Raw genomic sequence first — 26,926 nt, forward strand, 5'->3', positions numbered from 1 at the left:
ATTAAGTTCACATGAAAGAAATTTTCATGTATACAGCAGTCTTTTCTCTTTTTTTTTAATGCATCTGATCTCCACGTCATTAACTTTTGACAGTTTTAATACCTTGTGCTTTGGAAAAGGCCTTGATGAATTGAGCGTTCTGTTTGCTTAATTCTTCCCATCGTTTTCCAGTAGGTGGTGCCGAATCACAAGTTTTTTCGTTCTCCTGAATTGCTCTGCTTTTTCAGATCTCTAAGGGGAAATGGCCTATGCTTCCTGGGAAGGTTGGAGAAGCCTTCCTAGTTTAGATACCTCGGTCTTAGGAGAACAACCTCATCCGGGGAAAGGTAGTAAACAATGCTCCCTGTCCCCAGACACTGCCAGCATTTCACTGTGATGTATGGGGTAGGGTGAGCTGGGGGAAGTAGGTCACTTCCTTTGTTGCTTTGCTCTCCCAGTCCTGGTGACTGGCAGACCTCTGTGGCATCCACACTGTGTCTCCACTCGACCCTGGGATTAGTTGAAGAGGGTGCATGTCACTCAGGTAGAAAGAGTTTCCATAGTACCGATTCTTGGGTTTGCAAATAATTGTTGTGAGGTCGAACCCTGGAGTCAGAAGAAGACCACCGGAGGCTGCTGATTGATTAAAAACAGCAGGCAATGATTTATTGAACTGGCCAGGACAGCCGCAAGAGCACCACACACAGGTGGCCACACTCACAATCACACCGTTTCGGGTGTAGGCAGTCCTTTTAAAGGTCTAAACCAGAAAAAATTTTCCTTTGTTCTAAATTCTAAATTCTAAAGGCTGGAAACAACCCTGCAGGCTGTTGGATGTAGGAATATGGCCCTATCTTGTGATAGCAAATAGTACAGAAGCAGAGCTGAGCGGTTAATCTCTAAAAGTTATCTACAGTTTCTACTCCTGGAGATACTGAGTCAGTGGGAATCAATTTTTTGTGGTTCTGGTCCACAGGCACGGGAAAATTGCCTTAGCCTCCAGGTCTCAATCTGGAAGCTGAGGCAACGACCCTATTGTTTAAGCAAGTAAGCCAGTGCTGAAGCCAGAACAGCAGGGTTAAAATTCAAACTGCAGTTTTTACCTAAGTATGGTTGCTACCATACTTCAATAATGTGCTTTGCAACCCAACACTTGCTGCTACAGCTTTTTTCTGGGACCTGCTGCTAGCTCTGGGAGAATGAAAGGGGAGCTCTGGAAGGGTGAGTGGAGGCAGCCAGGCCTGTGGCTTGTTTCTCTGTCTTCATCCCTGCCCAGGTCACTGAGATCAGCTGCAGCTCATCCTGCCCACTCCTGCAGGATTCTCACGGAACCAGCCTGCTTCTCCCAGCTGAAGGGGTGCCCCCAGCCACCTGATTCCTCCCCTCTCTCAGCCTTGCAGAGAGCTCCAGCAAGCTTCTGGCTTCTCTGGTCCATTTCAGCTCTTCTCCTTCCCACCTTCCCACTTTCCTCCCACTCGCCCACCTTCAGATGTCTCAATGTGCAAATCTCTCAGACAGGATTGTGCATTGGGCTGGGAATCCTTTGTTGAAATGTAGCTATTCAAATATTTGAAACTTCAAGGGGAGAGACCAAGGCAATCTCTCATGCTGCCATTCCTCTGATGTCACGTCCAACATTGGTATTTTGATGTGGAATACATTAAATCGATACGTTACTTTGGGTAACGTATGGACACTTTAATGATGTTAGTTTTTTTCATCCATACGCATGGTATATGTTTTTGTTTATTTCTATCTTCCTCCATTTCTTTCTACTATGTCTCAGTTTTCTGAGTACAGGTGTTTTACCTCCTTAGTTACATTTATTGCTAGGCATATTTTTATGCAATTTAAATGGGGTTGTTTTCTTGGTTTCCCTTCCTGGCACTTCATTACTGGTCTGTAAAAATGTGACTGAATTCTCAATATTAATTTTGTATCCTCCTATTTTACTGAATGTATCAGTGCTAGTAGGTATTTGGTGGAATTTTGAGGGTTCTTTCTACAGTGTATAATGCCATCTACAAATAATAACAGTTTTACTTTTTTGCAGTTTGGGTGCTTTTTATTTATTTTTATTCGCTGATTGCTGTGGCTAAGACTTCCAATACTACATTGGGTAAAATGTGGTGAAAGTGTACACCCATGTCTGGTTTCTGATCCTAAGGGGTATAATGATAACTGTGAGTTTGTCATAAGTGGCCTTTATTAAGTAGAAGTATGTTAGCTCTATTCCCACTTTGCTGAGAATTTTAATCACATATGGAAGCTGGATTTTGTCAAATGTTTTTTTTTTTTTTTAAATCTGTGGATATGATCATATGATTTTTAGCCTTCATTTTGTTTGTGGTGTGTCACATTAATTGCATTGCAGATATTGAACCAACCTTGCATACCAGGAATAAACCCCAGTTAAGTATGGTGTACAGTCTTTTTAATGCATTGCTGAATTCAGTTTTTTCATGTTTTTTTTTTGTTTTGTTTTTTTTAGCATGTTTGCATCTATGTTCATGAGGAATATTAGCCCATAATTATTTTTGTGGTATCTTTTTCATTAGAGTAATGGTGGCCTCATAAAATGAGCCTGAGAGACTTCCCTCCTGTTGAATTTTCCAGAATAATTTGAGAATGATAGGTGTTAATTCTTATTTAACTGTGGCAAAATTAATCTGCAAAGTCATCCAGTCCAAGACTTTTGTTTGTTGGAAGTTTTTTTTAAAAATTATTACTGCTTCAATTTCATTAGTAGTAATCAGTAAACACGTGTGCAGACCCTAGTTTAAGAGGACACTTGGGTTTCCAACAGCCTTTCATCTCACTTGGGTGGACAGAATAACTACTGATTTTTACAGCTGTGAGTTGTGGGGGCTCCTCTGTTACTCTAGGCTTGGAGCCAATGTGGGGCTGGGACTCCTCGGACCTCTGCAGCCAAGATATCTCTCTCAAAGCTCAACTGCTGCACTTGAGGACTGAGCCAGCTCATCTCTGCCCTCCTACCAGTCTCTATGTAGCTTCTTCTTTATATCCTTAGTTATAAGGCCTCTCTACAGCTAGTCTTCCAATTTTTCTCCAAGTTGATTGTTCTATAATTTAGAAATTATTTTGATGTACTCATGGGACCTACCTTGCCATTTTGACCAGAACTCAGCACCATACTTTTTGTTTATTTGTGGGGGGGTTGTTGTTATTGATGTTGTTAAAAAATATTTTTATTAATTTCAGAGAGGAAGGGAAAGGGAGAGAGAAAGAGAAGCATCAATGATGAGAGAGAATCATTGATCGGCTACCTCCTGCATGCCCTCCACTGGGGATCGAGCCTGCAAACCAGGCATATGCTCTTGACTGGAATCTAGCTTTGGACCCTCCCATGGGGAGCAGGCCTAAGCTGCAGTCTGGCCACCCTCTGCGGGAGGTGACCGGGCTGATTAAGGGAAGGCACCAGCCCCATTACCCTGCTGCTGCAGCCACTGCCAGTCACCACAACCACCAAGGTGTTTTCATCAACACGGACTCCAGTCCCTTTACTGTGAAAAAAAATGACAACTTTCTTTAGGCATTTTCAAGATGTGTCTTTCATAGGATATGACATTTCTTTCTTTCTTTTTTTCTTTCTTTCTTTTTTTAATTTTATCCTCACCTGAGGATATGTTTCCATTGAATTTTAGAGAATGTGGAAGAGAGAGGGAGAAACATCAATGTGAGAGGGACACGTTGATTGGTTGCCTCCTGAATGAGCCCTGACCTGGGCCCTGGCCAGGGAGGAGCCATTAACTTAGGTACATGCCCTTGATCAGAATCGAACCCGGACCCTGTGTTTGGCAGGTCAAGGCTCTATCCACTGAGCCAAACCAGCTAGGGCAGGATATGACATTTCTTAGCCCTCCAGCAGTGGATCTTCGTTTTTTCCTCCAGGAGTGAGGTGGAAAAACCCTAGATCATCCTCTTGGATTCTTATAACCCAAGTTACCAAAAACACTGCAAGTGGTGGTGTACAGGGAGCTTAGCCAATGAGTGGTCAGAAAAGGTATTTATACTCGAACTGGTTTGGCTCAGTGGCCTACAGACTGAAGGGTCCCAGGTTAGATTCCTGTTAAGGGCATGTACCTTGGTTGGAGGCACATCCCCAGTGGGGAGTGCGTAGGAGGCAGCCAATCGATATTTTTTTTTCATTGATTTTTCCAACTGTCTATCCCTCTCCCCTCTTCTATGTAAAAAAAAAATCAATAAAATATAGTTAAAGAAAAGAAAAGAAAAGATGTTTCACACATCCTGCATTGTGTCCAACTGGGCTAGGGGCATGTCCCCACCAACTGGGGGTGGGGAGGGTGGGGAGACATGCTCCCAAGGCCAGAGCCAGCCCCATGTCCTGGGTACCAGGCTGGGGGAGTGTGCTGAGACCACAGCAGCCATGACACAAAGATGTTTCAGCCCTGACCCCAGCCACTTGGTGCCTGCACCCTTAGGCCTGGAGTGGCCAGGAGGCATTCTGGGACCCCTGCTTCCCAGGGTGTAAGCATGGATCTATAGGCTAGGAGAGGCCTGGGTCCTGAGGATGTTCCTGGACCCAGGCTGCTCAGCGCCTGCATATGCAAATTAACCATCATCTTTGGTGGGTTAATTTGCATACTTGCTCTGATTGGCTGTGCGTGTAGCAGAAGGACAATCAATTTGCATGCTTCTCTTTTATTAGTGTAGATATATATATTAGAGGCCTGGTGCATGAATTTGTGCATGGACAGTTGGCTGGTCTGCCTGCTGGTCGAATTCTTGGTCAAGGAGACAATTTGCATATTAGCCTTTTATTATATAGAATATACACTGAGTGGCCAGATTATTATGATCTCTGAACACATAATAAAATAATCTGGCCACTCAGTGTATATCCTATATATAAAAGGCTAATATACAAATTGTCTCCTCATAATAATCCAGAGATTATTATTATCTCTGAACACATAATAAAATAATGTGGCCACTCAGTGTATGTTAGATATTGGCCTGCAGTTTTGTTTTCTTATGATGTCTTTATCTAATTTTGTTTTCAGGATGATGGTGGCCTCATAGAATTATTTAGATAATTTTCCTTTCTCTCCTAATTTATGGAGAATTTTACAAAAATTAGTGTTCATTTTTTCATAAGTGGCTGGTAAGAATTTACCAATGAAGCCATCAGTTATGGGCTTTTTATTTGGGGTAGCTTTTAATTAATGGTTCAATCTATTTACCTGTTATAGGCATGTTCCAATTTTCTATATCTTATTAATTTCATTTGGGTAGTTTGTATGTCTCTAGTAATTTCTTCATTTCATCCAGGTTATCTAACTTGTTGAATAATCATTCATGATATTCTCTTATGATCCTTTGTAAATCCACATGATATATATGCTATCATTATGTACACAAAATATTATGTGTTATACTATTATCATGTTTACTAAAAATATATATAGTTTGGTGCATGGATTTGTGCACTGGTCAGGTCCCTCAGTGTGGCCTGTGGGGATTGGTCCGAAACCAGCAGCTCCTGCCTGCGGCTCCTGCTCATGACACAAGGATCCCAGTCCCATTACACCTGCTGTGGGCTCACATACAGTCAGTTGCAATCAGGAGAGGCTCGTGCAGCCACAGTGAACCCTGCATCTGGTGCTTGTAGGTCAGCTGAGCTGCCACTCCCTTTGTGGGAGTGCACTGACTGACCTTTATTGAGCATCTGTGCCCTGATGGTCAGTGTGTGTCATAATAACCAGTCAACCAATCATTCAGTCTTCTGGTTGTCTGGTATCTTAGGCTTTTATATATATATATATATATATATATATATATATATATATATATATATATATATATGTAATACATTTATATAATATATTAATCATATATAACAGGTTATTATAGCAACCATTGCAGATTCAATTACTAATCTAACAACCTCACAATATAACTTCCAAAATTTATAGAACTGTCTCTGAAGATAAAGAATCAAGGAGACAGGAAGGTCACCTTGAGTGTTAACCAGGCAAAGATGATGCTGGACTGGGATGCAGTACAGGAATCTGGTGATTCAGGTAAGGCTGGCATGGGGAGAAGTTCACTGAGGTTTCACAGTGGGGGCAAGATACCCAAGAGTGAGACAAATGGAGAATTGAAGTTTAAAGAAAAGTGTGGGCTATGGTGGGATCCACAAGAAAAGAGTCTACCTGAAGAAGGGGTCCTGTGAGCCCCTCAAGATGTCAACCATGGTCTTTTCCTATAGGTCCGTCTACGGTGGGCCTTTTGTCCACCCCAGGAATGGGCAAGTTGATGGCTGAAGCCCCCCTAGTTCTAGAAGCTGAGGAGCAGCAAGTTCTTCATGAGACACACAAGGGCCTGTGGCAGGAAGTCTCCCTCGTCCTGTTCTCAGATGTCATCTCCGTCTTTGTGAGCAATAATAACACCCAGAACCTAAGCTCCCCAGTCACCTTCATCTTCAAGCATGTGAGTCCTGCTGGGATGGGGCTATAGATATAAAATCATCCTGATTGCTGGGAATAGACTTGAGGTTCTGGGGGCTCTCCCAGGGTGCATCATCTCCCCAGGACAGCCCATCACAAGCAGGATTTGGGTCAGCATTTCTGAGTACCAGAAACATCAGCTCACACCTTGCCCTGTTCCTACAGGCAGTGGCCCCAGAGCCACAGCAGAAGCTTTTCTGTGTCTTCTGGGAGTCTGGCCAGAATGGAAGTTATTGGTCCACCAAAGGCTGTTGGAGGGTGGGCACCAGAGACACCAGCACCACCTGCCAATGCAACCACCTCAGCAGCTTTGCTGTCCTCATGGCCCACTATGATGTGCAGGTAAGAGCCCTAAAAGGGGTTGAATTCAATGTCTATTGCTGTGTAGTAAATTCCCACAAATGTAGTGTCTTTAAAAAGACACACCCACAGGGATTCATTATCCTGCAGAATCCTGAGATCAGCAATCTGGCATGGCATACCTGGGTGGTCTGGTCATGGTCTCACAAGACTAAAATGATTGTGTGAGCCACACCTGTAATCTCATCTGAGTTGTGCAGTTCCCCAAACTCCCTGGTTGCAGGCAGAATCCAGTTCATTACAGTTGTAGGACTGATTTCTCACTTTCTTGCCAGCTGGCAATAGAGGAGCACACTCAGCTCCTAGGGGCTCCCTGCATTCTTTCTCGTGTACCCCTCCTAAGGCCTCTCACATTAAAACACCCTCAAACTTTGAATCAGATAAGGGCTCATTTGATTAGGTCTGACCCACACAAGATAAATCCCTCTCTTCAAGTTAGTTGACTGTGGACCTGCAAAATGCCTTCCCAGGAGCATCTAGATGGCATTTGACTAAAAATCTAAAGGCATTTATATGTACACATGCCAGTGGGGTTATGATTGCTAAACTAGAATTCTGCCTACCATGGGGGGTTTTCAGGACAGGGGCTCTAAGGGGCTTCAGAAAAGAAGATTTGGTGATGACAAAGCTCAGAGGTACCAGGGGATCCAGTGAGTATAAGCAAGTCAGTAGCTGTCTCTGCCTCTTCTTCTGTCCAGTTGATCTGGTTACTTCTCTGCTCCACCAAAACCAGAAACTTGCTCACGTAACCTCAGGTAATGGAGCATTTACTGAAATAAATGTGGCACCCACATGAAAAGGATAATAGCTAAGTGGCCAGGTCTCATAAAAGCCTCCAGAAGTGTGAACAACACTCCAAGACCATATTCCCTCCGTCCACCTCGCTAGGTAACACGATATTCATACTTTTATTTACATACTCTTTTACATTTATTGAAGACTTAAAATATTTACATTTCAAATTCAAACAGAATAAGAGAGAAACCAGACACTTAGTTCCTCATGCCTCAACTGGTTAAAGCTGTTAGTTTCTCCTGCATTTTTCTTTGGATATTTTATACATATAGGGTCAGGTAAAAGTAGGTCAGTTGTTTGTATGGAAAATAATATAATAATTAACAAATAATAGTACATGAATAAACTCTGTTTTTCACATACTCCCAACTGTAGACCTACTTTTGCTTCACCCTGCGTAAAAATAATGCATGTATTGGTTCCTTGGTTTTTTCTCTTCTCAAAGACTTGGTGGATTGTGTGTGTGTGTGTGTGTGTGTGTGTGTGTGTGTGTGTGTTTTCACTGTTGTGCAAATCGTGTTTTATTTATGCATCTAGGAGAATTTTCTATTCCAGCCTACAAAAAGACACTTCATCATTTTTATTGCCACACAGCATTTCATTTTGTGAATGCTGCGTAAATTACACATCAAGACCTCTTATAGTGGGTTTTGTTTTGATCATTTGCTAATACATAATGTTGCAATTGTTTACACACACTTCCTTCTTCTCATGTGATAACCTATAAGCTTAGTCATGCCCAAAAGTCTAAAGAAAAATAAACCCTATGCCTGGCTCAGGTGGCTCAGTTGGTTGGATGTTGTCTGGTGCACCAAAAGGTTGCTGGTTCGATTCCCGGTCAGGGCACATGCCTGGGATGCAGGCTCTATTCCCATAGGGACTGTGCAGGAGGTAACTGATATTTCACCTCATATCAGTGTTTCTCTCTTTATTACCCTCTCCCTTCCTTTATCTCTAAAATTCAATAAAAATATTTGGTTTTTATTGATTTCAGAGAGGAAAGGAAAGGGAGATAGAAACATCAATGATGAGAGAGAATCATCAATGATCTGCCTCCTGCATACCTCCCTACTGGGGATTGAGCCAACCCAGACATGTTCCCTGACTGGGAATCAAACCATGATCTCCTGGTCCATGGGTCAACACTCAACCACTGACCAACACCAGCTGGAAAATTTTTCTTCAGTGACATTCTTTTTTGTTGTTAATCCTCACCTGAAGCTATTTTTCAATTTTTAGAGAGTGGAAGGGAAAGAATGAGATAAAGAGAGAGAAAGAAACATCGATTTGAAAGAGACATATTGACTGGTTGCCTTTGCACACCCAACCAGGGTTAGGGATCAGGCCTGCAACCGAGGTATATGCCCTTGACCAGAATCAAACCTGGGACCCTTCAGTTCACAGGCCAACACTCTTTCCACTGAGCCAAACTGACTAGGGCAAAAATATTTTAAAATAAACCCTTGAGTTCCAGGACTTGATCTTGAGTAAGGCCTCTTCTATCCCTCAATTCTTCCGGGGTCTGAATTAATCCACTCAGGACCCATAAAACTCTAATATTACCCACAAACATCAGAATTTTAGGTGGCTCCTCCATTCCTGATTTTGTTACATCCAAAAATAAAACTAAATATGGTGGGAGAGTCATTAACCCAGCTCAGGAAAGTATAACTGATGTCTCCTCTTTGCTGGGTCCCAGGAGGAGGATCCCGCCCTGGATGTGATCACTTCCCTAGGGCTGAGCCTCTCTCTGCTGTGCCTCCTCCTGGCGGCCCTCACCTTCCTGCTGTGCAAAGCCATCCAGAACACCAGCACCTCACTCCACCTGCAGCTCTCGCTCTGCCTCTTCCTGGCCCACCTGCTCTTCCTCACGGCCATCGACAGAACTGAGAACAAGGTATTGACACTGTCCCAAAGGACACCTGTCCTCCCTGTGGGTTGTGGAGTTCATGTCGCCATGCTGCATTGAACATCTTAACATAATGGCCTTGTGTTTTAGGAATGTTGGAGGGGTGAGTAGCCAATTTCACAATGACTGGCCCAACTAGCAAACCCCCTTTTTTGACATTTCCTTCATATACATCAGAGTTCTCCCCAAAAAGTATAGGAGAGGTCTTGGGTCCACACTTCACCTGACAATCCCACCTGGTGATTCTTCCCCCCCCCCACCCCCCCAGGTGATGTGTGCCATCATCGCGGGTGCCTTACACTATCTCTACCTGGCCTCCTTCACCTGGATGCTGATGGAGGGCCTGCACCTCTTCCTCACCGCTCGCAACCTGACGGTGGTTAACTACTCCAACGTGAGCAGGTTCATGAAGAAGTTCATGCTTCCTGTGGGCTACGGAGTCCCAGCTGTGATTGTGGTCATTTCCACGGCTTCCAGGCCTCACCTTTATGGAACACCTGCCCGGTAAATTAAAGTTCCCACTGTCCTCATCTTCTCCACATGACCATGGTCAGTAGAGAACCATGTGGCACTTTAATTTCACTAGAATATGATAGGTATAGGAAAACAGTAATAATCACCCATAGACATCTTCCTTGTTCCATGATTGTATTCCTTAAAGTGATTGTTTTTTAAGAATTTAAAATTTCATTGTTTCAAATGTTAATTATATAGTATATTATTATATGTTTATATGATATTAATTGTGATTACATTCATTACCTATACTTTTATAATAATGAAACATTAACAACCATGAATTAATACATGGTTAAAATAAATAAGCTGATTTTTCTCTTTTAGATTCAATTATTTTAAATATTAATTATAATTAAACTAGAGGCCTGGTGCACAAAATTCATGCATGGTTAGGGGGGAAGGTCCTTCAGCCCAGCCTGTACGCTCTCCAATCTGAGATCCCTCTCACAATCCAGAACCACTGGCTCCTAACCACTTACCTGCCTGCCTGCCTAATGCCCCTAACTGCTCCCCTGCCTGCCTGATCACCCCTAACCACCTCTGCCTGACAGCCTGGTCACCCCCAAAGTACATATGACTGGGGTCCCTCAGCCTGGCCTGTGCCTCTCATAGTCCAGGAGTCCTTGAGGGATGTTGGGGTTGGGGGGCCCGCAAGCCTAAGCCAGTAGTCAGACATCCTTAGCTCTGCTACGGAGGCCTGCAGGGGAGCAGTTAGGCATCAATCAGGCTGGCAGGGGAGTGGTTAGGGGTTGATCAGGCTGGCAGGCAGAAATGGTTAGGGGCAATCAGGAAGGCATGCAGGCAAGCAGTTGGAGGCCAGCAGTCCTGGATTGTGAGAGGAATGTCCCAGATTGGAGAGGGTGCAGGCTGGGCTGAGGGACATACCCCTGTGCATGAATTTCATGTACCGGGCCTCTAGCATTAATATAGTATTCATTACACTAATTTAGGGGACTGCTTTAAATATTCTAGGAAGCAAAATGGTAATGAAGGGATGGCATTGTTTGGTGTAACCTACTTCTCTCCTTAATTACAAAAAAAGGGGGGGGAGTGTTATTTAGATGATGAAATTGTGATGACCAGAGCTAAGATTTAGAAATCACTTTGGACATGCAATCTATATTCCCAAGATTTTTCATGTTTCAGCTTAGGTTGTTCTCCCAACAACCCACTTAGGTAGAACAGGAATTATAGGAGTTTTACAGGTGAGCAAATTGAGGTACAGAGATAGCTGACATGGTCCAAATCACACAGATGGTTGCTGGCAGAACTGGGATCAAATATAGACAATCCAGCATTTACAACATACTTCTATGTTGATATAATTAATGTTCACCATCATCAGAGTAGCCCTGGCCGAATGACCTTCCGATATAGCTTGCAAAAAGTCAGCAAACTGTAAAGGGCTGCAACTTTGCGGACCATGTACTCTCTGTTGCAACTATTCACCTCTGTCCTTGTAGCACATGAGCTTCTATAGGCAATATGCAAGAGAATCAGTATAATTGTGTACCTGCAAAGAACCTTTACAAAATCAGGTAGCGACCCCATTTGACCCACAGGGTGTGGTTTGCCAGCATTGTCTTAGTAGGGTTGGCTTTGATACTTCTGGTGAGTCTAGCTAATTTCATGGTACTCACACCTCCCAATTCATTCATAAATATCTCACATGGGATCATTTCTAGTTCTATCATTTCTATCAGTGTGGCCTTGATTTACTATGTTTCCTTAAGCATTAGATATCAACCTGTGATCACCTGATTCTCAATGTTGTCATGAGGAATAAATTATGTAATGTACATGAGCCCTACCTTAGTACTGTTATCAGGTTACTGTCATCATCTTTTTTTTACTATCATCTTGCAAGTCCCCAATTTTTTTCACCTTCTATACACCTGCTCATCCATTCATATCTCACAATAAATACAATCAGTTATTTCAGGGAACCCTTCCCAACTACCTAACCCTCCTATACCACAGACGAGGAAAACTGTCTAGCTCTGTGTTCTCATAGCTCCTCACACTTGACCATAAAACTCATTATCTTGATTGTCTCTATTGTCTAATTAGTGACCTTCCCTGAGGACTGGGACCAGACTATCTCAATTGCAGTTGGGTCTTCAGGTCAAGCAGAGGTCCTGATACAGAGGAGACATAATATTTTCTCAATAAACCATTACTTAATTTACTTATTGATATTTATCTATTCATGTAAAAATGTTTTTTTTTCTGCCAGCATACCTGACAGACACTTTTAAAATAAATGTATCTTTTTAAAAACCAAATTATTATGGCATGATTGATGTACACAATGCTATACATAGTTAAGGTCTGTAACCTGATGAGTTTGAATTTAACTATACAACCAGGACCAGCATCACCATCAAGGACATACAAAAAGTTTCAGTTATGAAAGAGTAGTAAGATAAGAAGATCTATTAAAGTCTATGGCCTAATTAACAATATTGTATTGTATACTTAAAATTTAGTAAGAGGATAGATCTTAGCTTAAAGGTTCTTATATAAAAGAAACAATATTAGCAATAGGAGGAAGAAGAAACTATGGGTGGTAAAGGATATGTCTACCAAGTCTTTATCCACAAAAGCAAATAGATTCTTCAGTCTCTTTCCATCTCTCTTTAGATGCTGGCTCAGCACACAAAAGGGATTTGTATGGACCTTCCTTGGCCCTGTCTGCATCATCTTCTCTGTGAGTAAAGGATGACATGAGAGCATGCTTCCTGCCCAGATGAGGGTCTATCAAAGAGCAGGTGTATAAGGAGGGTTAAAGGCAGGATGAGAAATCCTTAAAGTTTGCCCAGGACTGAGGAGGCATGCAGGAGACAAAATTTCTGTTTTAAAACCAGGATAAAGGGATTTCCTGACACATCTCACTTTCAGTGCTAAAATGTGGAGATTGCCATAAAAATTGGGACAAGTTGATCACCCCAGTTCCAGGACAAGCATAAGCCTGAGTTACTGGATGCAATTTGGTCCCTTTTTCTATGAGTGCTATGAAATACTGGCTGAGTTAGGTATTGGATGAGACAGGAGGAAGGTATACAGATGTGGAATATATTCAATATGCCTTGTGGGGTTTCTGCAGATTAACTTGGTCTTCTTTCTGATGACGATCTGGATTCTGAAAACCAAGCTCTCCTCACTCAACAGGGATGTGTCCACCCTCCAGAACACAAGGTGAGAGGGATCAGTGAGGCATACCACCCCATACAAAACATGGTCCAGGAGCAATATGCTATGATTCTAAGCTCCTGCTGTCCTTTCATGGGGATTCTGAGGGGTTAGGAGAGAAGTGCAGCCACCCTCTCTGGAAATCAGCTCAGATACTGTAGTTTGCTGCTGAAACCCTAGTCAAAAGCATTGTTTCTCCATAACTCTAGCATGAAATTACCTCAGCCACAGAGAAAATTGACTTTGTTCTGCTAAACATGAATTATTTCCATGGTTCTATGAAGGTCTCAGATCATTTTTATCTTTATAGAACACTTAGGAAGCCACATAACTGTTCCCAGAACTCAGCATGCACATTCATGTCCACATCTTCATGGATGTTCTTCCCTCTGCCCTCTCCACTCCTACACCTGAGAAAATCAGGTTCTTTACCCACATATCACATCTTGTGAAAGTCTAGGGGCATCCTATGCTTTCCTAAACTTAGTACAGAATAAATGGCCTCTATCTAGGAAAACCAGGCTCACCCTCTGTTTATGGAGAGTGGAAATATAGAAATAGTGTTGGATGGGACCTGTGCAGAGGTACCTCACACATAATAAACATTATGTGACTGTTTTCATCTTTCCATGAGATTATAAGGCTTGTGAAAACAGAAATTATCTGTGTTATTTTTAAAAAATATATTTTTATTGACTTTTTACAGGAAGGGAGAGGTATAGAGAGCTAGAAATATCGATGAGAGAGAAACATCGACCACTGCCTCCTGCTCACCCCCTACTTGGGATGTGCCTGCAGCCAATGTACATACCCTTGACCAGAATCAAACCTGGGACCTTCCAGTCCACTCTATACACTGAGCTAAACCATTTCCCACTATCTGTGTTATTTTTAATACCCAAGACCACGCACAGAGAATGAAGTACACAGAAAGTCTCCAGTAATCCCAGTTGAATGAAATTAGGGATATTCATGAAACATCATGACCTTTTTGAAGTCCACATTATGAATTATCACTAGAGCAGAAGCTCCATCCTTGAACTTAATTTATTCTGAAAGGTTGTTGGAGAAGCAGTGTCTTGGAAAATAAAATCTATTTTTCCTGTTAGAAATAATGTAAATGGATTAATGTGTTCCAGACCCCCCCCCAAATGGCTCTGTCTTAACCTTTCCTGTATACAGTACATGTGTAGTGTACTGTTTAATCTATAAACAAACACTTCTTTTCTTAAATTTTATCGAACCGTTCCCTGTTAGCCTTAAACTAATCATGTTTAGCACTTGTTCAAGGGGATCTCTTTAGAGGTCAGTATGCAGCATCTTCACCTTTTCACATATCATTGCCTCTGAAATGCTGTCACTGACTAACTGCTTTTCCTTTATCCAAATTAATAATAATTTTTCTACCTCTTGAATTGCCTTCATTGTTTCATGAGCACTATCACACCCTTACCAACATCAGCAATCTTTTTTTCTTTTTAAAATTAAATTATTATCTGTGTACATATCTTACCATTGGCCCCCCCCCCATTCCCATACATGCCCTCCCTAACCAGAGTTTTGTGTCCATTGGTTGTACTTGTATGCATGCATACAACATCAGCACTCTTGATGGCCTTTTCATGTTTTAAAACTGTGCTAATTATCCATTTCAGCACAACAAAAGTATATAAATAAATAAATAAATAAATAAATAAATAAATAATCCACAGCACAGTTTCTTGAGATGTTAACAAGGCAAGGTTTAGCTGTAAACTAACTCGTATTGGTACATTCTCTCCTTTGTTTGTGGTCTGAGACACTTTTTGTCATAATGATGTATCAGCATGAAATGGTTATTGGTCAAGAACTGAAGTTAACCAAGACATCCCCCCCCCCCCCCCCGAACAACCTGGTTAAGAACCAAATGGTTCAAGATGGGAGATGTTCACTCAAAGTCAAAATGACATGATAAACTCTGATAGCATTTCTTCCAGAGGATCATTGAGAGTAGTTATCAAAGTTGATCACAACTCAGTCATGCATCCTTGGGATAGAGATGAGGATAACCTTAATTCTGTATTCTGTTGCTCTGGGTGCACCACTGACCTCTCTTTTCCTCCCACCCAGGATGTTGACATTTAAAGCAATGGCTCAGCTCTTCATCTTGGGCTGCACGTGGTGTCTGGGAATCCTGCAGGTGGGTCCAGCTGCTCGTGCTATGTCCTATCTCTTCACCATCATCAACAGCCTGCAGGGCGTCTTCATCTTCCTGGTGTACTGCCTCCTCAGCCAGCAGGTACTATTGTCTGCTTCCACCCAGGATTTTCCACTCTCAGTCCTCTCAGTGAGCTGACTCAGAGCATGCTTTGGTTCTGTAGGTCTGGGCGCAATACAGGAAATGGTTGAAAGGGTTCAAGGAAACTAAAGTCGACTCTGAGAAGTCCACACTCTCCAGCAGGGCTATGTCTGAAGTCTCCAAACACAATGTGGTAAGATCACATATTTCTCCCAGAGCGCTTCACTAGCTGATCCACTTGAGTAGCTCATGCCCATCACACTGGACAACCTGACATATAGCCGGTGATGCCCTAGGATGGCTCGCACTGGATTTACTTGTGGACTCATCCCAAGGCATTTCCATGTCAACAATAGAGGTGTTCCTGTACTTCCACTCACTGTGTTGATGTACTCACATTGACCTTGCCTATGATTCTCTTCTCCTGTGTGTAGAGCACTCACTTTGTGAGACATGGTGCATGTGTTTTTTAATTTTACTTAGTGAAAAGATACAAAATATTTCCTCATAAGCAGAGAGAGAAGCTATGGATGATTAGCTCAACAAGCAGGAACTAATGATTTGGAGCTGTGATGCTCAAACTGCACAGTCACAGCACCATCCTTTATCCCAATTCACTGCATGTTACCCTCTATGTAAAGAACAATAAATGCATGGCATATATAGTTATAAAAGCTGGTAAAAATAGGTGTTAAGCTCGATTTGAGGCTTTCCTTGAGAATCTACTATGGTCCTTGGAATTTCCAACACATACAAATAATGCAAAGCCAAGAAGGAGATTCACAAAAGGCTGAGGAGGGATCCCTAAAATAGCAATGAACATAGATATATTCTGGTTTATAAAATTTTGTCTTGTGATTTTTGTTCACATGTTCTTCACATCAGCTCTTGAAGATAAGTATTATTATGTTCTCATTTGGTAGGTAAAGAAAATGATACTCATAAGTTCTATATGGATTGTGCGAGGTTTTCAGACAATTCACTTTTTCTCCCAAATTCCATGGACCCACCATGTTCCTGCCAAGCCTTATGCATATTTATCATCCACTTGTTTGTCCAACCCTCTACAACTAATCCTTCCCAAATTCTCCATTCATCAAGAATCTCATTCTTCTAATTCTTTCCTTTCCAGCAGATGTTTCTACCAGTTTCTTTCATAACAAATCAAGTAAGCAGGATGAAACAAGGTCAACTTTGTGCTCTCAAAAACACAAGGCATTGGACATCTGGTTCATTCTCTCCTCATTCCATCTTACTGCCACAGACAAAATATGCTTCTACCTTTTATAAGGCTAGTCCTTCTGTTGCACTTTGGTTCCCAGCACTCTTAACAGCTGCATACCTTTACATTACTGTGCATGCATTCTCTCTCTGGATCTTGCAGTCTCACTTACTCAACAGCATCATTGCAACCACATTCATTGCCAACTTGCTAAATCTCTCTTATTAAAAATTATTAAAGTTATACATTTGATCCCTCCCTCTTCTTCCTCAAACACTCAAAACTGGTATGTGCCTCCATCGTTTCACCAAAGAGCTATCTCTTAAGCCTCCAATAACCTTCATCTCACTGGATGAAATAACTATTTTTGGGTCCTCTTAGTACTATTGGGTGTTGTGGTTACTGCCTCCATCATGAAACTTCTCTTTTGTTCCTGGTTCCTAGATCTCAACATCCTGACATTCTTCCTAACTTTCTGACTGAACTGCCTTCCTCTTCTTTAGATTTCATTTACTCTATCCAGTTTTGTCTGTTCAATTTTTTTCTCCCATTCTTATGGTTGGGTTTTTCACACTCTTAATCCAATTGATGCATAATTTTTTTTACTTTGTGGGAGTGAAATTTATCTATTTTTTTTGTTTACTTGTGCTTTATGTATCATATTTTAAAAAGAATTGACTAACACCCATAAGATTTATATATGTTTTCTTTCAAAAAATGTATAGTTTTAATTATAATATTACATTTAGGTATATGATTTAGAATTTATTTTTAATGGTTTGAGGTTTTTACAGTGTGACGTACACATTCTTTCATATGTGAATATCCAGTTTTCCCAACACCATTTATTGAAAAGATTGTTCTTTCCATCGGTGAATTATCCTGACATCCTTGTCAAAAGCAAATCATGATAAATATAAGGTTTTATTTTTGTACACTTAACTCTCTTCCATCATCTATCTTGATTACTATAGTTTGTAGGAAATTTTAAATTGGGAAATTGACTCCACAAATTTCTTCTTTTTTATCAAGATTGTTTTAGCTGTTCTGGACCCTTTTAAGACTCATATAAATTTTAAGCTGTGCTTGTCAATTTATGAGAAAAATTTCACTGAGATATTGATAAGCATTTTGTTGAATCTATAGATCAATGTGGAGGTTCTGCAATCTTAACTCGTAAGACTTCGGATCCATGAACATGCAATATTTTTTCCATTTCTTTAGGTTGTTTGACTTCTTTTGACAATCTTTCATAGTTTTCAGAGTACACATCTTGCACTTTTTAATACAGTATCATTTTTATCCCTTCCATCTCAGGAGAACGAAATTAATAACTACACCAGATGATCCAGTCTCCTGGAAAATGAGGAAAACACTGAACTGTTATCCTTTGGGCAAAGAATACAGAACGTACTTTTTGTGTCTGTTACAAGTAACTCTTCTTGGCACCATTGTGGGAGAAAGTATGTAGGAAATGTTTGACATTCATTTGCTAGAGAATTGGGACCTTCTGGTCCACACAGCATGCTCAGCTCAATCCCAGCATAGTCAAGGGGCTATGACCCAATTCCTCAGTTGTCTTGGGTTAAACCCTACACTTCAACCTGTTTTTCTACAAAAATGTTCCTCAAGTTTATATAACAAGGAAAACAATCACCAAATGCCTATCTTATAATGACATAAAGGTGTAATGTTCAAATACCTATATTTGGCCTCCCTACCTACATGCCTTGACTTAACTCTTCATTTCTAAAGACTTACTAATTTTTCATTTAAAAATATTTCTCTTACTCACCATATGCTGTACACAGATCAAGACAAATCCAGTTCCTGGTTTTACAAAGCTTATATGTAAAGAAAATGTTAGAGTAAAAGTCAATAGTTTCTACATACTTGCATTTTATAAATTTGAGTTGTGTGCAAGGTGTGTATTGCTACAGTATATTGTGTAGTTATATTTATATATATTATTTCATCCAAGCAAAACCCAATCCAGAACAATTTCACTTTGAAGAAACTCCCTATGGATTTCCACAGACCACTTTTGTATAACTTGAGCATATGGGAAATGCTTAAAAATGGGCATACCATTAAAAACACCCATGAATTCATAGTGGTACCTAAAAATATCAGCTAGTAATTATAAAAAATGAGATAAAATTAGAAAATCATGATTTTGCAATGTCAAATAAATGGCCACTGAAACAAAATGTAAAAGGCTGTTGGAGGACAGGCTAGTCAGTCCCACACTGCCAAAAATACCACCTCATATTATTAATTAATTACAAGGGCCAGAGTGCCATTTACAATAGGGAGATCTTATAGTCACCATATGACCTTAATGATCAGCTTAACATTGTCAATAGCGGGCAATCTAACATTATCTCCTGTTAAGATGTGACTTTACAACATCCTATGTGTATAAATAAAGAATTATTGACAAATCAGTCTAACCAAAATCTAATCAAGCGTTTCAAAATCAAGGGTTGGGAAACTATAACATGAAGGCTAAATCCAGGCATCTGCCTGCTTTTATAAATAAAGTTTGTTATGTGCTATAACATTCTAGGAATATTATGCATTATATACTTTTAGATTTAAGTCTTTACAATTTAATAGTAAACCCAACTGATATTCTTATTTGATTGTATTTTGTGTCTTGTTTCAGTTAGTGTTTAATTCTCCATTCAATTCTGGGTACTATTGTTATTTCAAAACTACTCATCTTAACCTGGTTTCATTATCTCTTTTTTTTTTCCTTTTATCACTGTTTACATTCTTAGTTTTGTCTCAGTGTAAGTGCACATCTATTCACATACCTTTGTGAAAAATCCAAAGGTGAATAAAGCAGGTGAAGTATCTGCTCTTTTGATCATGCAGTATGACCGTGAGGGCAGAGAACAATGAAATAGATGTGTGTTTAAAATATTGTCCTCAGGAAGAATCATATGAACAAAGCTATTAAGTATAAAGAGATAGAACTGCCATGGTGTGGGCAGGACTTATAAGGCATGGTCTGGGGAGATTTTGCATGTAAAATGAAGACCAGACCAGAACCAGAATGTGCTCACAGGGTGTGTCAAAAAAAGATGAAAACCAAAAGCCCAAAAATAACACAGGAAAGGTGCCACATAAGAAAGGGGAGAGAGGGACTAACCTCATCCCCTATCAGACCACATAACAAATTGGTCAAGTGACTATGAATTGGTACAGAAAACAACTCTTCCACTGCTTGATAACAAAAATCCAACTCTTTTTACACTTTCAGTGTGTGGGGTGTTGTTTTATTCCTTAACTCATTAAAAAGGGGTACAATAAGAAAGACAATTTTGTCTTTTAGACAAGCTTATTCTTGTTTACTTATTTTACTGAAATATGGAATGTGTTGAGAGTTTACCGCCAAACTCAAGTATATTTATCTTCCTCACCATCCCTCCAGAATCTCCTGAGTTTATTATATATCTATTTCATCATTTTCTCCCTGATCTCTCTATTCTTTCCATTCATTGAACATATTTCTTTCTGTTTTACTAAATACAGAGCAGAAAATGGCCATTCCAGTATGGAACTCCAAGTTTATTAGTCTATGGAAGGTTTAATATTTGGATTTATAGAAATCATTTCTATATTTTACAAGTTAAACATCACTGATCTGGCCAACCTGGGCTGTATTTACTCATACTAGAACCATTGTGGTTGGCCTGAGACAGACATGGGAATACCTACCTAGGAGGTCCTGCTGGTGGTGGTGGTGGTACGTGTCTGTGTGTGTGTGTGCATGTGTGATTTGTATATGTGAACAGTTCTCAGGGGTAACTGCACTCATACATTCCAAGGTGACTCTTACAATACAGGGTCAGAGCTCAATGAAGAGAAGGTAATAAGAAGGGCATCTGTTTCCATTCCCAGATACCTTTGCGACAAGAATAATAGAGTATAAGAGGCCATGTGGACAAGTAAGTCCCTGTGCTTGAGGTGTCAGCCATAGCAGACAGGCCACCTCACTCAGCGTGTCTGACATCACTTCTCATCACTCTCCCTCGTGCTCATTTACCTTGCAAACGGGCTTCACTTTTTTGGACTTGAGCACTAGAAACAGCACCTTCCTCAGGGCCCTTACTCTGGCCAGTCCCTCTACAGGGCTCACACTTTCCCACAGAGCTTTGTTTCTCTCTTACTGTTGTGTTAAAGAAAAATTTATCAGGACCAAAAACTTTCCTTTTTTTAAAATATATTTTTATTGATTTCAGAGAGAGGAAGGGAGAGAGAGAGAGATAGAAACATCAATGATGAGAAAGAATCATTGATCAGCTGCCTCCTGCAGGCCCCACACTGGGAATTGAGCCCACAACCCAGACAGGTTCCCTGACCAGGAATCTAACCATGACTTCTTGGATCATAGTTTGATGCTCAACCACTGAGTGACACCAGCAGGCCAAAAGCTTTTCTTTAAGGAAAAAATTATTTTTTTTTTGAGCCAAATGCCAGCCAGGAAAGGTCTTGGGCATAAAGTTTAAACCACCAGCAGCAGAGTGAGGTACAAAAGATATGTCCAAGTCCTGGAGTTTACTGGCTCTTCACACTTTTAGTAAAGAAACATGTAAACTTTTTTGAAACGATTTACATTGGCTATGGATCCTGGGTGGGGTGGGAGCAGGTAAAGTGGAGGCAGGTCTTGAATAGTTACTGAGGAAGACTATTTACTACTTTGATTGGTTATAGGCAGCAGTCCTGAAAGCTCATGGGCATGCAGGATGCAGGGGCACCTCATGCTCTCTACAGAAGTTGATTCAAGTTCCAACATACATCAGGAATGTGAGCAGTCTTTTGTAAGTGGGCCACAGCTTTTAGCTGGTTCATTACTATTTTTTTTTCCAAACTCTCTAACCCCAGTGTATTTAATTGAAGACATCACAGAATGTTCCACATTTCACTTGTTTGAGGTCTCTGTTCAAATGTCACCTTATTTGCAGATCTACCTACAAGCCCATGAAAAACATAACTCCTTACTCATTGTCCCTTTTAGATGTGCTTTCCTTTTCTTCATACCACTGCCAACATCTGAAGAAATTTAATATTTTATTATTTGCTTCTACATTTTCCTCCCTCATTGGATTGGAGAGACTTTTATGCTTCAGTAGCCTTTTCTCAAAACCTGGACAGTGCTTAAAACATGGTCAACACTCAATTTATATTCCTGAGAAACATGAAGAAATTCTAATTAAAACTTTAGAATACAAGAACCCCTCAGATACATAGGTGATAGGGACACATATTCCATATTAAGGATGGCACTGGATACCCCCTAAGGGGACCATAACATCTATAAAATATTAAATTATTCAAAGTAATGTCTAGCCTGCAAAATATAAACATTTTAGTGAAAATTAGTCATGTTACTTTTATCTTTGCTGATAGTCAACTCCACCTCATGGAACCTGTGAACCTTACACAAATTTCAGAGTTTGTTCTTCTGGGATTTTCAGAGAAACCAGAACTGTAGCCCCTTATATTTGGGCTTTTTCTCTCCATGTACCTGATCACTGTGATGGGAAACCTGCTCATCATCCTGGCTGTCAGCTCAGACTTCCACATCCACACACCCATGTACTTCTTCCTCTCCAACCTATCCTTGGTAGACATGTGTTTCACCTCCACCACCATCCCAAAGATGCCAGTGAACATCCAGACACAGAGCAAAGTCATCACCTATGCAGGATGCATCACCCAGATGTATTTTTATATACATTTTGCTGGGTTGGATATTTTCCTCTGACCGTGATGGCCTATGACCAGTTTGTGGCCATCCGTGAGCCTCTCTCCTTCTTTCTAGCTGTAGATTTCCAGCTCTGCCTGCTTTTCTGTGGTTTTGGTCTTGTTGCACTAGTCCCCCCTCTGGAATCTGTGATAACATAGTGAGATATGACTTGAGTTGGTTTTATAAGAACTAAAAATGTTCTAATAAATAAAAAACCACTGACTCATGGACTATGGTCACATAAACCCAAGACTAGGTGACATTGGATGACTGATGATCACAACTCCTAAAGTATATGATCATAACACCTGCTCCAACCAATCAGAATATATACATGAGCTGATCACCCATTGAAGACCCCATCTGTAAAAAAATTAATAAAATATCGGGCAACTTTCTAATTACTGAACATCTTTTCTTTAAAAAAAATATATTTTATTGGTAGCACTGTGCAAGGAGAGTATATTGATGCTACCAATAACAAGCCAGTCTAATCTCTAATCTCTTCACTACAAATCTCATGTTCAGTGTGTGTGACTCACCTGGTGCCTGGTGGATAAACTCTTCAATTACAGAGGTAATTGTGTTTCTGACTTTGAGGTCTTTGACCAGAATTGAACATGGGACCCTTTAACCCAGTGTTTCCCAACCTTCTCTCATGATGAGAATCACCTGGTGGAGTTGTTAAAACACAGATTCCTGAATCCCAACTAAGAAGTGCTAAACTAGAATTTTTGGGAACATATAGGTAAAATTGTATACTTAACTAGTGCTCTAAGACAGATGTTATATACAGAGCACTAAGTTAGGTATGCAATTTTACCTATATGTTCTCAAAAATTCTAGTTTAGCACTTCTTAGTTGGGATTCAGGAATCTGTGGTTTAACAACTCCACCAGGTGATTCTCATCATGAGAGAAGGTTGGGAAACACTGCTAACCCACAGGCCAATGCTCTATCTACTGAGCCAAACCAATTAGGGAACATGTTTTTTTCTTGTTGTCTTACAATGTCCTTCCTCCCTTCTGTAGCTCTAGTTGCTTTACCTCATAATGCCATATAAATGGTACCAAAAAGTTCCCCTTTAATGTTAATTTGATTTGGAAGCTGAAATATAAGCAATTTTATTTTTAACTAGAGGCTCACTGCATGAATTCATGCACGGGGAGGATTCTTTCAACCTGGTTGGCAATCAGTGCTGATCAGGGGCGGCTGGCCAGCCAGGTGGGGCTACTGAGGGAGGTTGGCTAGCCTGCTGGGAGGAGGGACCTGTTAGGTTGGCCGGCTAAGGGTGGGACCATGGAGGTTGCCCTTTTTTGGGGGAGAGACCACAGGAGGTTGGCCAGCTGAGGAGAGGTATAATGGGAATATGGCCAACAGCAGGAGGTTGGCTGTAAGAGTGCACTGACCACAAGAGTGCAGCTCTTGTGTTGAGCATCTGCCTGCTTTGGTAAGTGCACTTCACAGTGACTGATCATTTGGTTGCTCAGTCGTTCGGTTATTCCGTTGTTTGGTTGCTTAGGCATTCATACTGTATATATAGATTAGAAGCAATTTCAATACAAGTAAAGGAAGGAAGATCACATTAAACAATGGTTATATCTAGTTAGCAAAATTTATTTGGAATTAAACACAGAATTTTTGTAATTTTTACACAAGATTAACATATTACAAAATTCCCCTTATAGAAAACTAGACAAATGACCTTATAGGTGAGCCCACTTTTCCTTCCCATGCTCTAATTTCAACTCTTATGTTTTAATGAAAAAGTAAACCCACCAAACCTTAGCCATCCTGTCTTGGATTCTTATACAGGCAGATCCCTTCAGTCAAAGTCCATTTCTTATCTCTCCGGTCTGCCTGACTGTCTCTCTCTTTCACACAACACACACACACACACACACACACTTTCCTGTGTGGCATTTGGGCATGCTAGACCCGTGAGTAATAAAACTTACATTTTCATAATTCCTTGATGCTTGTTACAATACTAATAAGAACCATTAGGATCTATCTGGTCACAATATTGACTCTGGTCTGAGGAACAAGTTGTAGGACCCAACCCAGTGCCCACACATTCCAATCCTAGTCTATCACTATTAATAGATGGAAACTTATAGGGAACAATCATAAAGTGCACAGTATCAGGAAGATCAGTTAAGGTACTGATGTACAAAACATGAGGGACAGATGGTGGACACAAGAACAAATTACTTACAATGATACATGTCCTTTGAGAAGAAATTATTGTTAAGACATCAAAGTTGCTAGTGAAGGAAATGAAAACTTCCAAATATTTCTGATCAAGGTTGGGAAATACATTGTGAAGTTAAAAAAAAAAAGACAAAGGGAACTACTTTCCATTTAACAGACAAAGCAGAAAGCTTAGTTAAATGGTTACTTATATTGTATAGAAGAGTTGAAACAAAAGAAAGTCAAGGACAGAATACAAGGAACAAGTATGAAAACTACAATCTGATGAGAGAATCTCAATTTCTGGTTTTGAGTCTTGAAGCACTTTTTCTACCTCAGGATGATGGTCCCTTTTGTACCTGCCATCCCATAGAATCTTTTCATGGCCCTCTTGATGTCCTTGTTCCTGAGACTGTAAATGAAGGGGTTCAAAATGGGTGTGACCACGGCATACATCACTGAGGCTATAGTACCTGAGTGTGAGTTGTGGATAGCAGCAGAGCTGAGATACACTCCGAGGACTGTACCATAAAATAAGGAGACAACTGAGAGGTGAGATGCACAGGTAGAAAATGCCTTATACTTCCCCTGAGCTGATGGGATTGCACAAATGGAGGACACTATCTTAGAGTAAGAGTAAATGATACCAGCGAGGGGGCCAGCACCCAGGAGTGCAGTTACAAAGTACATCATGATGTTATTAAGGAAGGTGTCAGAACATGCAAGTTGGATGACCTGTTTGATTTCACAAAAATAATGGGCGATCTCAAAGGGTGTACAGAAGGACAGCTGCAATACCATTATGCTTTGTAACAGGGAATTCAGGCCACTAATGATCCAGGACACCAGAACCAGCAGTCCACAGAGTCGGGGGTTCATGATGACCATGTAGTGCAGGGGGTGGCAGATGGCCACAAACCGGTCATAGGCCATCACAGTTAAGAGGAAGTTGTCCAACATTCCAAACAGTAGAAAAAAATACATTTGGGTGATGCATCCTGCATAGGTGATGACTCTGCTCTGTGTCTGGATGTTCCACAGCATCTTTGGGACGGTGTTGGAGGTGAAACAGATGTCTACCAAGGACAGGTTGGAGAGGAAGAAGTACATGGGTGTGTGGAGGTGGGAGTCTGAGCTGACAGCCAGGATGATGAGCAGGTTTCCCAACACAGTGATCAGGTACATGAAGAGGAAAAGCCCAAATATGAGGGGCTGTAGTTCTGCTTCCTCTGATAATCCCAGAAGAAGAAATTCTGAAATTGGGGTATCATTGCCTCCTCTCATGTGGTGTAGGTGACTTATAGGAAAGAAAAAAAATAGTATGATCAATTTTTAAAGAAATGGCTATTACTAACATAATTGAAATGCTACAATTATACTTTGCAGTAAAGTAATCAATAACTATTTTTTAAAATATATTTTATTGATTTTCCACAGAAAGGAACAGAGAGGGGCAGAGAGCTAGAAATGTCGATGAGAGAGAAACATTGACCAGCTGCCTCCTGCACACCCCTTACCAGAAATGTGCCCACAACCAATGCACATGCCCTTGACGGGAATCAAACCTGGAACCTTTTAGTCCGCAGACAGACCCTCTATCTACTGACCCAAACCAGTTTCGGCTCAATATCTATTTTTTTTGGAACATATCACCCCTTTAAGACACACACCTCAACCCATGACATCTCTGATTAGGAATTTTTTTGCTCCTCAAACCTTTTCCTCAAGTTTGTCATGGACTACACAGGTTTTGGTTTGTTTGTTTGTTTTAAAATCCTTATTATTGAGAGCATTACAGATGACCCCACCTTTTTATTTTATTTATTTATTTTCTTTTTAAAATATATTTTATTGATTTTTTACAGAGAGGAAGAGAGAGGGATAGAGAGTTAGAAACATTGGTGAGAGAGAATCATTGATCAGCTGCCTTTTGCACACCCCCTACTGGGGTTGTGCCCACAACCAAGATACATGCCCCTGACCAGAATCGAACCTGGGATCTTTCAGTCCGCAGGCTGACGCTCTATCCACTGAGCCAAACTGATTTTGGTGACCCCACCTTTTTAGCCCCATTACTCCCTTTATCCTGTTTCCATCCCACTGTTGGCCTTCACCATGCTACTGGCTACTGTCTGTGTGCATAGGCAATGCATATATGCACATAAGTTCTTTGGTTAACCTCTTCCCTACTCACCCCTTCCCTCTGAGATTCATCAATCTGTTCCATGTT

General features: G+C 40.8%; 2 protein-coding genes across 10 annotated transcripts in view; one reads left to right on the plus strand and one right to left on the minus strand.

Moving 5' to 3' along the window:
- The window catches only part of LOC311623596 (adhesion G protein-coupled receptor E2-like), a 39,279-nt gene extending 19,894 nt beyond the window's left edge, over window positions 1-19,385 (plus strand). For 2 of the 6 annotated variants that reach the window (XM_084885876.1, XM_084885878.1), the window contains 10 exons: window positions 5,937-6,044; window positions 6,233-6,453; window positions 6,636-6,812; window positions 9,325-9,522; window positions 9,803-10,038; window positions 12,697-12,763; window positions 13,160-13,251; window positions 15,355-15,523; window positions 15,606-15,716; window positions 18,063-19,385. In XM_084885876.1, coding sequence (XP_084742002.1) covers window positions 5,937-6,044; window positions 6,233-6,453; window positions 6,636-6,812; window positions 9,325-9,522; window positions 9,803-10,038; window positions 12,697-12,763; window positions 13,160-13,251; window positions 15,355-15,523; window positions 15,606-15,716; window positions 18,063-18,092 — 1,409 coding nt within the window. In that variant the 3' untranslated portion in view covers window positions 18,093-19,385. Of the gene's footprint in view, window positions 1-5,936; window positions 6,045-6,232; window positions 6,454-6,635; window positions 6,813-9,324; window positions 9,523-9,802; window positions 10,039-12,696; window positions 12,764-13,159; window positions 13,252-15,354; window positions 15,524-15,605; window positions 15,717-18,062 lie in introns of those variants that run through there. The other 4 variants (XM_084885877.1, XM_084885879.1, XR_014795172.1 and 1 more) reach the window with 4 other exon arrangements.
- LOC311623644 (olfactory receptor 7A10-like) overlaps window positions 1-26,926 on the minus strand; it is a gene marked incomplete at both ends in the record, with an annotated part of 162,645 nt that overhangs the window by 72,854 nt on the left and 62,865 nt on the right. The window contains one exon of one of the 4 annotated variants that reach the window (XM_084886016.1): window positions 25,909-26,065. The exons of 1 other annotated variant lie outside the window; for it this stretch is intronic. In XM_084886016.1, the coding sequence (XP_084742142.1) occupies window positions 25,909-25,980 (72 nt within the window). Of the gene's footprint in view, window positions 1-25,026; window positions 26,066-26,926 lie in introns of those variants that run through there. 2 more of the 4 variants (XM_084886015.1, XM_084886013.1) reach the window with 2 other exon arrangements.

The sequence above is a fragment of the Pipistrellus hanaki genome (genome assembly GCF_964339955.1).
Source record: "Pipistrellus hanaki genome assembly, chromosome: 5".
NCBI lineage: Eukaryota > Metazoa > Chordata > Mammalia > Chiroptera > Vespertilionidae > Pipistrellus > Pipistrellus hanaki.